At 40.2% G+C, this 15,484-nt stretch overlaps 1 protein-coding gene across 13 annotated transcripts in view; it reads left to right on the top strand.

The window, feature by feature from the left end:
* Positions 1 to 15,484, top strand: part of Atp13a4 (ATPase type 13A4) — a 155,762-nt gene that overhangs the window by 75,181 nt on the left and 65,097 nt on the right. For 11 of the 13 annotated variants that reach the window (XR_001781812.2, XR_003951779.1, XR_384556.4 and 8 more), the window contains 5 exons: positions 374 to 443; positions 10,117 to 10,251; positions 12,966 to 13,136; positions 14,160 to 14,317; positions 14,804 to 14,992. Coding sequence is in view for 9 of the 13 variants with exons in the window: in XM_017316955.2 (XP_017172444.1) it covers positions 374 to 443; positions 10,117 to 10,251; positions 12,966 to 13,136; positions 14,160 to 14,317; positions 14,804 to 14,992 (723 nt within the window). In the remaining 4 variants the exon portion in view is untranslated. Of the gene's footprint in view, positions 1 to 373; positions 444 to 10,116; positions 10,252 to 12,965; positions 13,137 to 14,159; positions 14,318 to 14,803; positions 14,993 to 15,484 lie in introns of those variants that run through there. The other 2 variants (NM_172613.4, XM_030249073.1) reach the window with 2 other exon arrangements.

Raw genomic sequence — 15,484 nt, 5'->3', positions numbered from 1 at the left:
AATTATGGGAAAAATTAATACCCCAGAACAAGTTAGAAGGTCATTCACACAATACTTTCTTACTAAATGTGGAATAAAACATTTATTTATTTTTGTGTCTTTGCCTTGAGTTACTCTCAGTGTAGTTCATTTATCAGAACAAATAACTACTGGGACGACCACTCATGGAAATTTTTGTGCTATAGACCACAACTCCAACTGCTGGTCAGAGATCCTTTTCACTGAGTGACAGGTTACTCAACCCTCTGTTCCTACCCAGGATCTTCAGCTGGCAGCCTAAAGTCCTCCATGTTTAGCTAGCACCATACTGAGCAATATCCGATCCGAGGTATATAATTAAACAGATAAATGTCTGTTTTCCTTCTTTTTGCAGCAATCTGTAAAACTGCACCATCTTGTTGAATCCCATAATAGCATTACAGTCTCTGTGTATGAGCGAAAAGGTAAGTTCCACTGTTTTATACCCATTTGTTATATCCAGAGGCAATCGGAAAGTGACTTAGCTTTGGTTTTCTGATTGTTCCTAATAACTCATCTGCATGTGTATTTTTCTTATACATTTGCTTATAAGAAAGGAATCTCAGATCTTTACCATTAGAAGAAAACATACTTTATAGAAGTTAAATTAGCATGGCAAACAAAACATATCTGTAAAGTGCATAATTCAGTCGATTTTTGACATAGTGTAAACTCATAAAAGTGTCACCAATGTGAAATTAACAGTAGGACTCATCTCCTAAAGTTGACTTAAGTACACTTATTGTCCTTCCTCCCCCTTTGCCTCCCACACACACAGGTAGTCATTTATCTGCATTCTGTTACTATAGGTTAACTCCATTTATAATTGTACATAAATGATACTATATAGGATACATTCTTTTGTATTTTATAACATGTTTTGAGTTAATTTGATAAGAGAATATCAAAGTTTGCAATGTAAGATTTAGTTGCTTTGTTAAGGGTATTAACAGTATATTCTTTGCTAATCTCTAAACTATTCTATTACATGGGCATACATTTCAAGTCACTTGTGACCAATATTTGAATTATTTCATTTTTGTTGCTATCATGAACCATAGTGCTGTGAACAGTCAGGTATGGATCCTTTATAGACATGCTCTATCATCCCCGTGAGCACACACATAGTTGCAGAGTTTATGACCTCATGGTTGATACTCAACATTTTAAGAGGCTAGCATCATTTTCCAAAGTGATTGTGGCATTTCATTTCTTACTGCTGCATATGGAAGTCTCAGTTCCACATTCTACCCACACTCAGTGTAGCCCATCCATTAATTTTTACCACTTTGATGTGTGGAAGCATCTTATTGCTTTTCTCAATGTCTGATGGCCCCAGACATCTTTTCAAGGGTTTACTTGCGACTCACATGTCTCTTTGGAAGTATCCATTTTTACCTTTTTGCGAAGCAATTTGTCTCATTATTAAATTTTCAGTCTGTTTTTAGACATCTCCTCTCAGTCTATGTTGTATCTTCTTATTTCTTTATAGCATCTTTCAAAGGGCAAATGTTTTCACATTTCTTAAGGTGCAGTTGAGTAGCCTTTCCTTTATGGCTAGTCTTATTCAGAAGGGATCTTTGCAAATTCCAAGGTCACCCAGCGTATCTATACAGCTTTAAGTTTTAGGTCTACACTGTGTTTCCACTGTTCTGCTTTGTGTTTGTTTTGGACTGTTTGCTTTTTCTCAGGTATTTAAGTACTCTGACACTATTTGTTGAAAAAACATTGGCTTTACACCTTTGCTATGAACCTGTTGTCTATGGAGGTGAATCAATTTTTTTGGACTCTATGTTCTACTGTATTGTTATACTTTCTTTCTATCCTGGCAGAGATATTCAATTTTATTATATGATATGAATTAGTAATGTGAGCACTTTAGTTTTACTTTCTTGCAGTGCTACTTTGAGGTATAAGTTCCCTTCCCTCTTTTGGGTTATTAATTTGGAATGGATCATTAATTTGGAATGATCTAAAATTATCATGGTGACATGTTTTTAACACACTTATGAATAATTATGTAGATCATGCTAGCCTCTTATCATGCCTGTGAATAATTATCTTTATTTTGCTAACTGAGGTGAGGTGACACACTTTAACTGTTGGTGGACTGAGGATAGAGTAAACTCAACACTGACTGTATGCAATGTGTCCAGCAGACTCAGCCTCTTGCTGCCAGAATTCGTTCATGTTTAGACTGTATTTTCTCAGCCTGTAAGCTGAATGAAATCCTGTCCCTTTTGCATTGCTAATTGTTAATTATTTTGTCACAGAAAGGAACAAGGTAATTAATAGAGAAAATTAGCACTGGGAAGTGATATTGTTGCTTTGATAAACATGACCACGTGGGTCTTTGGCTTTTGAAATTATTTTGTGCCTAGAATGTTGAAGAGTCTGGTGCTTTCAGGTAGAAACATCCTAGCATGTTGGAAACACAGCTTAGTGCTACAGTCTGACCAGACCTGGAAGGGTAGAAAATCAGAGAGAAACAGATAATGGTTGCCTGGCTTATGAGGTTTCAGAGAGAAGCAAGTACTCCACCAGGAACTGGGCTAGGAGTTGTTCATGTGATAATCAGCCAATAATCTTGTTCCATTCTGCCCATGTTTTGAGAACTTGAGTTAAGCAGAATTTAAAAGTAATGAACAAATCAGTTAAGTGGAGGCTATTTCTTAACAGAAAAACATTCATTGGCTGTGATATACCCCTTACTGCCCTTATCCAGGTCTACAGTGAATAGGAGCAGAAATTTGGGTAAAGGGATATAAAGATGAGCAGTTGGTAGGGGAGGAAAAAAACTTGATCAACTCGAACTTTGGAGCCAAGATATATACTGAAAGAGAGGTTGTAATTATTACAAGGAAACATCTTGTTCTACACTGGGGCAATAAGAAATGTACCCTGATGGCAAGTCTCCATTCATCAAAGGTTAAGACTTGAAATGCAAACTTCTTTGAAAGGATAGAACTGAAATTGAGAATGCAGCTAACAGGAATCTTTGCTCCTATCAATCAACTGCCAAAAGAAAGATTACTTCAGGATCATCACACAGAAGCTGAGATAGCTGAAGTCCAAAGAGACTAGGCTGTATCTCAAGCTGGTAGCAGAACTTGGCCACATTGCCCATATCTAGTTGTATTGGAGACATGAAAGATGCAGTGTTGAGGGAGTCACAGAATCCATGGTCATGGTTCATGGCTCTAGAGAGCTTCTTTAGCTAGGAAATGTGTGACAGGGTCAAGGTCCTTGCAACCAGCCCCTAAGAGGCCATTGGTTGAATCTGTAGAGTCAGTTTCAGGAGAAATACTAGGATGCTAGGAGCATGGTATATAAGCCATGGAGTAGAGCTATTCTAAGGAAGAGGCTATGTGTGCTGTGTCAGAAGTGGAGATGTGCAGTTATCCAAGAGCCCCAGATGCTGAATATGGACTTGTAGGATTTAATATTGTCTCTGCTGCATTTAAATCTTGCTTCACTTTGACTATTTCTTGCTATGCCTCTATTTTTCCCTCTTTGGATTCAGAATGTTTAGTGTGCCACTGAATGAAAAAATATGTATGGTGGTTTAAATATGTTTGTTCCACGGGAAGTAGCACTATTAGGAGGGTAGGCCTTATTGGAGGAGGTGTGGTCTCGTTACAGGAACTATGCTACTGTGGAGGTAGAGCTTTGAGGTCTCATATATTTACATGCTCAAGTCTGGCTAGTTTTATACAATCCCTTTCTGCTGCCTGTGGATCAACATGTAGAACTCTTGACTCTTCTAGCACCAAGATGGCCTGAGTGCTGCTATGTTTCTCACCATGATGATAATAAGCTAAACCTCTGAAACTGTAATCCAACCCCAATTAGATGTTTTCTTTATAAGAGTTGCCTTGGTCATGGTGTCTCTTTACAGCAATGAAATCCTAACCAAGAGAGAACTTGGTACAAAGAGTGAAGTATTGATGTTATTGGCCTGACCATCCTTTGGTTTGGAGGAATGTGCATTTTGGGACTTTGTATTTGAAAATTGGTAGAATGCTATAAATGGGGCTTAATGGGCTATCCTAGTAGGAATATGGAAAACATTGGTACTGAGGGTGATTTGAACTTTGGAGGCCTAGCTCAAGAAGCTTCAGAGGAGAAGATTTTTAGTATGTTGCCTAGAGATCATTTTTGTGATATTTTGATGAAGAATGTGGCTGCTTTTTTGCCCTGGTTTGAAGAGTCTGCCTAAAGCTAAAGTGAAGATATTTAGATTAATTGTATTGAGCAAGCGAGTCTCAAAACAACCTAGTATAGACTCTGTCTTGTGGTTCACTCTTATGAAGAGTATTTTTTTAAAAAGATATATTTATTTATTTTATATATGTGAGTAGACTGTAGATGTCTTCGGATACATGAGAAGAGGATATCAGATCCCAATTACAGATGGTTGTGAGTTGCCATGTAGTTGCTGGGAATTGAACTCAGTGCTCTTAATCATTGAGCCATCTCTCCAGCCCCATGAAGAGCGTTTTAATCAAGTATAGCCAGCCACTAAGAATCACCCTTCTATGGCTTTTGCATCAGCTCCTGACTTTAGGTTCTAGCCCTGCTTGAGTTCCTGTCCTGACTTCCTTTAATGATGGACTATGATCTGGAAGAGTAATCTAAATAAGTCCTCTATTCTACAACATACTTTTTGGTCATGGTGTTTTGTCACAGCAATAAACCCCACCTAAGAAAATATATAACTTGATTGTGTGTGCATGTATGTGTGCATGTGTGTTTTAAAGGTTCATAGTTAAGAGTTTGTCTTGAGTCTTGGACTTTGGGCGTTTGAAGACTTTGGAGACTTAAAGACAGACTAAATGCATATCACATTAAGAGCTGAAAAGGAAATGTTTAAGGGATAAAAGTGGTGCACTGTGATTTAAAATGATGTGTGTGGCAATTTGATGAGGGATGGGTTATGGTGAATAATATTGATTGTCAACTTGACAAGATCTAAATCACCCAGCAGTCAAGTCTCTGGGTATATTTGTGAGAGATTATCTCAGTTTAGCCTTGAACATGTCTATAAAAGATACCTTGATTAAGTTAATTAATTACCTTAACTCTGTGGTGGCACCATTTCATGATCTGGGTCCATAGCTGAATAAAAAGAAGAGAGTCAGCTGGGCAGCAGCATCCATCTCTTTGCTTCCTGACTGTGGCTGCACTGTGACCAGCTGTCTCTGGCTCATGCTGCCATGATTTCCTCTTCATGATGAAGTGTATTCTCTTGAACTGGAAGCCCTTCCTCCCTCAAGTTGATTATTGTCAAGTGTTTTGTTGTAAAAACGAGAAGACATAGCAACAAATTCAGACTCTTTTCTTTTCAAAATGAATTAGAAGAAATTTTTAATTGTTTATTTCTTTAAATTGTGTTGAGGGTTTGTTGGCTATGATGTTAAATCTCTAGGTCAATTGTAGAACATTGACATATTTGCAGGTTTGGATATTTTCTTGATAGATACAGATCTCTTTAGACCTGATTCCTCTCATTTGTATTTTGAAGTTGTCAGTTTATGAGTCTTACACGTTCTTTCTGAGATTTGTTCTTAAGTATTTTAGAGTTAGGACGCTATTATAAATATTTTTACAAGCAAATATTTGCTCATTCTTTACTTATCTCTAGTATGTATTTACTGAGAGTGTTCAGCCAGAGTGTTAGGAATCTTAGTTTTTACCATGTAAGTCTTTGTTCACAGGCATTCTCAGCGGCATACTTAGTGAAGAACTTAAAATAAAGTGAAATATGAGTTCTTGACAACACTTACACTTTGAGTTTAGATATAAATGTTTTATTTTACTTTGATGATTGTACTTGTGTTTCTCATTTATACTGAAAATTCCAGTTCTCAGAGACAGATAAGATTGGCTCATTTGTTTAATCCTACTGATACAATAATCTCAAAGCAACAAAATGACATCCTCAGCAATGAAGCAGTTCTCAAAATCAATTTACAAAGTTTTGAAGAGATCCCCACCCCAAATTGTGATATCCCATTAGAAACAGAGCCACATGCACAATTTGATTTAATAAATTATGCTTCAATGTCATTCAAAATAGTCCTCTACACGGTGCTGCCAGCAATGTAATAGATTCATTTCCCTCATTTGTTTTAGACTTTTAGCATCAGCTTTTCAAATTTATTTTTATTTTACACAGATACTCTAAAAATACCTCTATGTCTTAAAATTTGAATTCATAAGATAGAAGATATTCAGGAGAGTTCAACCCCTTCCTTCTCTCTTTTGCCTTGTTTTTTCATCATGATTACTTTTGTTTAGTTTTAAATTTATTCTTACATTTAGAAATATAAAAGTAAGGTACTAGCTTATATTATACATGCAAAATAGATTACATAATTACCCTGCCATTTTTTATGAACAGAGGCATACCAATTTTAACTATTATTTACATACTGCTGTTTCCATGGACCTTTTATGACAGGGTATATACACATTCCAAATTATTTATGAATGTGTAGTCCTCTCATGAGGAGGAAGCATTATTAATTCAGTCAGTCCTCTACTGAATATTTTCTCAGTCTTTTCCCACCATAAATAATGCTGCAATAAAAGGCTTCTACATATGTCCTTTCATCTTTTCATCAGAATATCTTCAGTATGGATGTTGGGAAGCAAAATTTTTAGATTAGAGAATAAATGCATGCACACTTTTGCTAGATAGATATTGCCAGTTTTCATTCAGTAGCGCCTGTGCCAGTCTGCATTTAGATTAGCAACGTGTGAGTGCCTGTTTCCTCACGGCCTTTCAAGCAGAATATGCTGGCAGAATGCTTGATTTTTCTAATCAGAGAGGTAAGCAATGGCATCTCTTGTATATTTCTTCCCCACTCTCTTTTTGTACAGAGAAACTGTAAAAAAAAGATGATCACTCTTTTCCAGAACTTACAAATAAGTCTCTGAGATTGTTCACATGCCTCAGTTAATATAGAAATTGCTTAACCAGTATGAAGACTAGAGTCCTGGTTTCCAGAATCCACGTAGAAGCTGGTCACAGGAGGAAGCCACCTGAAATTCTGTCACTCAGGAAGCAGAGACAGGGAATCTCTGGGGCAAACTAGCTAGCAAGGTCAGAATGGTCAGTTCTAGGTTCAACAAGAGACCCTGCCTCAAAAAACTAGCGGTGGAGAATGGTGGCACTTGATGTCATATTGGAGCTTGCACATGTACATTCATGCATTTGAACATGTATCTATATGCCCACATGCAAACATGCATACGCACAATATTTCATATGTACGGTCTCACAAGGAAAAAGAGAATAACTTGTTGGCATGCAGCTCTACTTTAGTTCACTGTGCATTTTTTAAGAGACCAGGACACTCTCTTGAAGAAACTGCAGTGTCATCAGGAAGCGAACACACACATGCTAACAATGCATGGCTTGCTCTTTGTCATAGTTTCTCAGTAATGTTCCATGTAGGAAAGAGATCCAGGACTACACAGTGGAGTTATTTGCCATGTATCAGTATTTTTCAGTTGTTTCTTCCATAACTTATATTCTCCCATTCTGGTTATTTTATAAAATGTCCTTATGTTTGGCTTTGGCAAATCACAGGTGTGCATGCATATGTGCCTATGTGAACATGTATGTGTGTGTGTGTGCCTGTGTGTGTGTGTGTTTGCTTCTTTGTATCAGGATGTACATGATTTAAATTTGTTCTATTACTAGAAATATCAACGTGGGTTACTTAACTATAGGATGTCTACAAGTTCTTATCTTTTGTAAGTTTGCTACTTTTCTTTTTGTAATTAATAGCTACTTTGTTGAGGAATATTCTGAGACTACATAAATAGACTATCTTCATGAAATTTTCACCCACTAGTTTTATTTCCTACTGATGTTTCTTGATTTAATTATTACTTTTACTTGATAAATAGAGATTTTCTCATTTAAACTTCTTAATTATTTAATTGCCATTTTGCTGCAAGGAAAGACATCTATTATTTTTTCCTACTTATTTACCTACTAACTATGTCATTATGGATTCATGAAACCCTATTTACTCAATGGTTATAGATCTTTATTATTCTTTACTTTGTTAAAATCTTTACAGATTTAGGCAGCCAGGCCCCTTATGTGACTTTGATATCTTTTTTGCTGTCTTCATTGTTCTTTGAGCATTTTCCTATTTAATGGCACAGTGAGTTTCCAGCTTACACTACACATTTCTTTGACAGATTGTAATCAGTTTTTTTTTTCTGTAAATTTTTGTGACTGGGCGTGTGGGGGTATGGGTGAAATTGAAGATCCAATACTTCGGTTTATGGTGTGCTTGTTCCTATTAGGGCATCACTGCATTTAGGTTTTCTCAGAAGAAAGTACTAGAGAGTATGTGTCAACAATAGACCAGTATCACAGTAATATGTAGGTATTCCTATGTACACGTATGTTTGTATGTTTATCACTTCATGATATCTCCAGTTCCAAGTCATAGGCCCTTTCTCCTTCTGTACTTGAACTTTATTATTGCTTTTTTTTTTTGGTGAGAATTTTGCTTTCATTGACCTTAATAGATCTGCTTACTATATCAATTCAGCCTGGGTGTGACCAATTTTCCATCACTGTTGATGCTTCCACTATGCCCATTCTCACTTGGGGGCATCTTGAGATTTCAAAGCCTTTTACCATTCCCAGTGTGCTCTCCTCTTCTCTCTGCTCTTTGCTTATGGTTGTAGACATGAGCAAGTTTTCAGCTCGCTGTTCCAGTGACCATGCTTGCTTGCTGCCGTGCTTCTCTGCCATGAGAATGATGGACTCTTTCATCCCCCTGGAACCACAAGCCCAAAAGAAACTCACCCTTCCTTAAGTTGCCTTGGTCATGGTGTTTTATCACAGCAACAGAAGGGTAACTTAATACGCAGTCCTCACTGGGGTGAAGTCAAGCTGGCAGCAACACAAAGCAACTTCCCTCATGACATCTTCAGTTAAGAGCAGAGAACCGTGAGTTAAAGCATGCAAATGTTCAGTTCCACCCCTCCCCATCCAGTCCAGCCTTCAGCCTATGAAATGCTGCCACCTACATTCACGATGGGTGTCTTAGTTACTTTTGTATTTCTGTGATACAATACCATGACTGAGGCCACTTAGAGAAGAAAGAAGGGTTTATCTGGGCTTACAGTTCCAAAGGGTTAAGACTCTACCACCAGCATGGTGGGAAGTGTGGCAACCAACAGGCAGACATGGTAGCAGGAACAGCTGAAAACTCATCTCTAACTATAAACGGAAAGCAGAGAGGATCAACTCAAAATGGCTCCAAGTTGTTAAGCTCTCAAAACCACTCCCAATGACACACTTCCTCCAGCAAGGCCACACTCCCCAAGCCTCTCAAATGAGGCCACAAACTGGGGACAACACATTCAAATGCTTGAGAATTTGGGGGTTGGGGGGTAATGTCATTCTAACCACCACAATGGGTCTTCTCACTTCAACAGACTCATCTGAGATTCCCATAGGCTGACTTAATAGACAGTCCCTTATTGAAGCCTTCTTTCCAGATGCTTCTCGTTTGTGTTAAGCTGATAAACCTATCCCTCACAGCTGTCCACATACTCAGTCCCATGACCTCTTTGAGACTGAATAAGGAAAGAAAGAAGTTAGGCCATCCAGACAGGGAACCAAGAAGGAAGGAAGGAAGGAAGGAAGGAAGGAAAGAGGGAGGGAAGAAATGAGTAAAAGCAAGCAGTTTTTCAAATATTTAACATGCCTCTCCTGTGTGTGTGTGTGTGTGTGTGTGTGTGTTAGTATCTAGCTGTCGCTGTACATCTCTTCCTTGATGTCTTTCTATGTGAAAATACCAGTCTTTTGTCTGTAAGCATCAGATATGTTTTTCTGACTTTGTTATTATTTTTTCTTGGCTTGTCCATCATTGCCACTCTGAGGACCTTATTACGTGCAGTTTGTCTCCTTCCTTCTTCTTGTCTTCAGAGTTAGAACTACTGGTGAGGACCAGCCTCTCTCTCTACATGCTTCACCAACTTCTCCAGGAATCTCTAACAGGGAGTGGCGGGCCTGGTTTTTTGTCGGAACGTAACCTGACTGTCTGCTCACACTTTCAGCTGGAGCCCAAGACCTGGAATCCCGCCTCCTGGTGCCTGGAGATTTATTAATTCTGACAGGGAGCAGAGTGCAAATGCCGTGTGACGCCATTCTGATTGACGGCAGCTGTGTGGTAGATGAAGGCATGCTGACAGGTAGGGCTGGAGCGCCACGGTTGCAGCCTCTGCCGGGCTGGCTCTGGATGCATGTTATCACAATCCTGGTGGGCTCTTCCTAGACCCAAATGACAATTTTGTCCAGGACAAGAGGCAGGGCTGCTGTGTGACCTTCCTACTTCTGCAAGCCTTGCTTTAGTCCTGCTGTGGTTGAATCTGAGAGTTCAAATCAAAACTCTTCCCTACGTGCTCAAGTCAGCGTATTTAGAACCTCACTGAACCTGTGTCCCATTTTCTTCTTGAAATTATTTAAAAGATTGTGGGGATCACTAGATCTTTCAAAATCATATCTTAACATACTTACATAAAATGCCCCTTATAAACTTAGAAGGTCTGAAAACCATCAATGACATCCTAGGCTGAAAATGTTAAAAAGTTCACGGTGCAATCTTGGACAAATCCGCCAGTTCGAAAATCTACACTGGGTGTTTTGAGCTGACTTTATTTTTAACTAGCACACTGATCTGAGGGGTGGACCTTAGAGGCCTTCCTGGATCACAGTCTTTATGGCTAAGATACAGAGAGGAGAAGTGACTCAGTCAAACTTATGAAGCATATTAATGAGATTTCAGTAAGATGGGACGTCTTTTCTAGAGATGAAATTGAGTAATGTATTGTGTTCCTACTAAAGTCCATAGCAAACCCATTTCTCCCAAGCAGGCTGGCAGCATGAACAGAGACAAGAATATTCATTTCCCTCCTATAGAAGCTTACAGATGAAGTGGGTGGCAGCCATGTCAGATCAGGTTTATTTTCCTGAAAACTCCACAGATTTATAAAAGTCCATCAACTCTGGGAATTTACTAATGCCCAGATCAATATTCATAATGATTGTAGCCTTGGTGCTGATTGACGGTAGCCTATGCCTCTCAGTAAATATAGTGGCACATATTGCAATAACCACTGTCTATGTGCTTTGCAGTTTAGAAACTCTTTCTGAAGACTGAGCCAGCAGTAAAGATGTTTATCGCCCCCCACTGTGTGCACAAAGTGTCTGAGACTATGTAAGCCAAGTGGACAGTTGCAGAATGATAAGCTAATACCCGAGAAAGCTGGGCCAGAAACTCAGCATTTCTGAGCAGAATCCCAAGTTCATTCCATGTAGGAAGCTCTGAGGCTGTCTTCCTCAGAACTGTCCCTGGTTGCTTCCATAGCTTGAGACTCGACTTGAGTTAGTACTCACCTCACTGTATGTAATGTGTGCCTCCCACCACACTGGCACAGCTGCTACACTCACAAGTGCGTGTACACGGAGTTTCACCTTAGTGACTCTTCTGAGTTTTGCCTATTTGACTATCTTTTCCCCAAACTCTCCTTGTCTTGACTTTCTAACACCCTGCTCTCTCCAGGTGCTTCGAGCACTGACCATACCCTCGGAATTCATTCCTCACCTTCTCTTCCTCTGACTCCCTAACTGCTGGCGCCATTCAGGGCTGTTCTTGTCCTTTCCTCTTACCCTTTGCCTGATTCTTAAGTAATGTCTCCTCCTCCTCCTCCTCCTCCTCCTCCTCCTCCTCCTCCTCCTCCTCCTCCTTCTTTTTTTTCCTCCTCTTCCTCCCTCCTCCTCCCCCCTCCTCCCCCTCCCCCTCCCCTCCTCCTCCTCCTCCTCCTCCTCCTCCTCCTCCTCCTCCTCCTCCTCCTCCTCCTCCTCCTCCTCCTTCTTCTTCTTCTCTCTCTCTCTCTCTCTCTCTCTCTCTCTCTCTCTCTCTCTCTCTCTCTCTCTCTCTCTCTCCCCCCACCCTGGCTTTAATTACCGCATACAAGCTGGTGATCTCTGACCAAATGTCCTAATTGAAGGCCTCATACAATCACCAGGTCCTAATAGTTATCCACCGTGCACAGGCCTTTCAATGTGGTTCTTCCACAGTGAGCTCCAGTCCACAGCGACCCGAAGGCAACTTCTGATCTTCTTAGAATCCTTACTTTATTTCATTACTGTGGCCTGCCCTCTGCTCAGGCTCCAAGCCAGGGACCAGGAAGCTGTTTTGGGTTTCTCCTCTACTTTGTGATTGGCTGGTACAAAACTCCCTTGACTTTTGTATCATCTTAACCTTCCTATTCCTTGAACACCCTCTCTACTGCCACTTGATCTGCTTTATTTCCAGTCTCATCACCTTCAGCTATGACTTTTGTTGTCACTTCCCAGCTAGCCATCCACCTACTACCTTCACGAGACTTTAACTCATTTCTTGTATCCTGGGCAGAGAATTTTGTCTTACAAGTAACTGTAATTATTCTAGAAACTGAAGCAGCTAACCATCTCCCTGACACCTGATACCAGGGCCTACAGAAAAAAATTAAACATTTAGCTGCATCACACTTGGGTTCTCTATGATGGAGCATCTGCCTAGGCCTTATGGCTTCGCTCTCCCTACATCCCACACTCTACAACTACACAGCTTGCTCTTTTATAAATGTCTTTCTCCAACCTACTTGAATGTCTATGTTTAACCTAAAATAATATAGTATTTATAATATGACATTTTACATATTTGGTTACATGTTGCTCTCCCCTTCTGAAATACAGAGCTCTCCACAACCAGCACCTTTGCTTGTCTTGTTCCCAATGCCTAGGCTGCTTTGCGGTCATAGTAGGTTCCTGCTGATGTTCTGTGACACATGAGAGTGTAGGAGTGATTTGCACAGGAAAGGCACTCCACCCCACAAAGTAAGATTGATTTTTTTTCCTACAGGAGAAAGCATTCCTGTCACTAAAACTCCACTATCCCAGACAGCTAGTTCTGTGCCCTGGAAGATGCAGTCTGAAGCAGATCCCAGGCGGCATGTTCTCTTCTGTGGTACGGAGGTGATCCAGGCCAAGGCAGCTGGCTCTGGGGCTGTAAGAGCCGTGGTCCTGCAGACAGGTGAGCATCTTCTGGGTAGGTCGTTTGTAATGATGCCTGCCCACTTAGTGTGCCCATTACCTTAAATGTATTGGGCCAGGATCAACCATTGGATAGCACCACAAATACATGTAAGTCTGTGTATTTTAAATGTTGACTTGCTGATTGACGGTGGCCTGTGCATCTCAGTAAATATAGCGGCACATATTGCAATAACCACTGTTTATGTGCTTTGCAGTTTATAAACTCTTTCTGGAGACTGAGCCAGCAGTAAAGATGCTTATTGCCTCCCCCACCCCCATTGTGTACACAAAGAGTCTGAAACTACATAAGCCAAGTGGACAGTTGCAGAATGATAAGCTAATACCTGAGAAAGCTGGGCCAGAAACTCAGCATTTCTGAGCAGAATCCCAAGTTCATTCCATGTAGGAAGGATGAAACTAAAAACGTAGTAGTAAAAGCTATTAGAAAAATGAGTGCATCAGTTTTTACCGGGCCTCTTCATTTTACTCCAGCAAAGGATCCTATATGTGTGTGAGAGCACATTCACCAGCCACGTCTTTAAAAGTAACTTGTGCTCTGCCCGGAGTATGGCTCCCATCTCTGGTATGCACTGAACCTGGAAGTAGAGGGGGAAGAAAGCCAGGGAGAGTACTAGGCTCTGAGGAAGGTGATGCTATTCCTGTCTACCCTGATGCACTGTTCTAGTTATCTAACATTGTGTTTAGGTTTAAGATTCAGGTTTAGACTCTTGAGAGTGGTGGTTCTCAACCTTTCTAATGCTACGGCCACTTAATACAGTTCCTCACGTTGTGGTGACCTCCCAACCATAAAGTTATTTCACTGCTAATTTATAACTGTAATTTTGCTACTGTTAAGAATTGTAATGTCAAGACTTCTGGAGACAGAGGTTTGCCAAAAGAGATTGTGACCCACAGGTTGAGAAACACTGCTCTAGCAAAAACCAAGGCAATGTAGATGTTTAGCTTACCAGCAGTAAGGTTTGTTATCCTGAAAGTGTGGGACATCTGTTTGTTATTTCAGGATTCAACACTGCAAAGGGGGACCTCGTGAGATCCATCCTGTACCCGAAGCCCATGAACTTCAAGCTCTACAGGGATGCCATCAGGTTTCTCCTTTGCCTTGTAGGGACAGCCACCATTGGCATGGTCTATACTCTGTGTGTCTATGTGCTCAGTGGGGTAAGCTGCCTTTGTATTCTTACACACACACATACAGACAGACAGACACACACACGCACACACACTCACACACATGCACATTTTACTGTACATATTTTATTGCTGTATGTTGACCTTATTTCTGTATTTTGGCCTTATTCAAGGATGTGGTTTGCAAACAAACTTCGAACAAGCCAAAACGCCAAAGCCTACTTCCAGGCACCCAGATGCACCTATGAGCAGTTGGTTGCTCGTTTCTGGGATAGCAATGAGATCTTGTGGGACAGTGGGGGAACAGTTTGTTTACTGAAATGCTAGCATGATCCTATTCTTGCACACTTCCCCGTCCTTTAGGCTACTTCCATATTTAGTTTGAAAAGTGAAATGTTTCGTAAGAGTAGCATTTTGTAGCTATCAGACGAAGATCTCCAAATGAAACGAGGTAGCACACACAGAGCTGTTCACTGCTGATTTAATTCTAATGACTGAACACTCTTTCTCTTCCAGGAACCTCCGGAGGAGGTGGTAAGGAAAGCCCTGGATGTTATTACCATTGCAGTGCCTCCCGCTCTCCCTGCTGCCCTGACCACAGGCATCATCTATGCCCAGAGGAGGCTGAAAAAGAAGGGCATATTCTGCATTAGCCCCCAGAGGATCAATGTTTGTGGACAGTTAAACCTTGTCTGCTTCGACAAGGTATGTGTCTTTCATCCTCAGTCCCAGGCCATTCATCACTGTCATGGGAATGGATAGATACTCTTCTCTTTAGTGAGGCAGAAGTAATAGGCAGGTTACAGGCATCTGACCTTATTTTATCTCTCTCGTGTGTGTGTTTGTGATCTGTAAAATGAATTTTCTGACCCTGGGATTTTGAAAAGAGGGAGTAGAAATTGAATCAGTGAATCTTTTAGGGTCCTTTCAGCTGTGAGAGTTTATGAAAGACAATGGATCAAAATATACTCTGTTTCATGCAGTCAAAACCTTCACACAGAAACACACACATACGCACACACATACAAAATACATGCATACACTCATGAACTTTAAGTGGTTTATAATGTTTTCAACTGTATCCCCAACACTTAGACCATTGCCTGGCAACTGAGTCAATGCTTAATAAGTATTAATTGAATTATTGAATTAGGAAAAATAAAAATGCTTATTAAACTATGTGTTAATATAAGACTC

This window comes from Mus musculus, chromosome 16, assembly GCF_000001635.26.
Source record: "Mus musculus strain C57BL/6J chromosome 16, GRCm38.p6 C57BL/6J".
Classification (NCBI taxonomy): Eukaryota; Metazoa; Chordata; class Mammalia; order Rodentia; family Muridae; genus Mus; species Mus musculus.
Note: the sequence above shows the minus strand (reverse complement) of the source record. Positions and strands in the feature narration are given on the sequence as shown.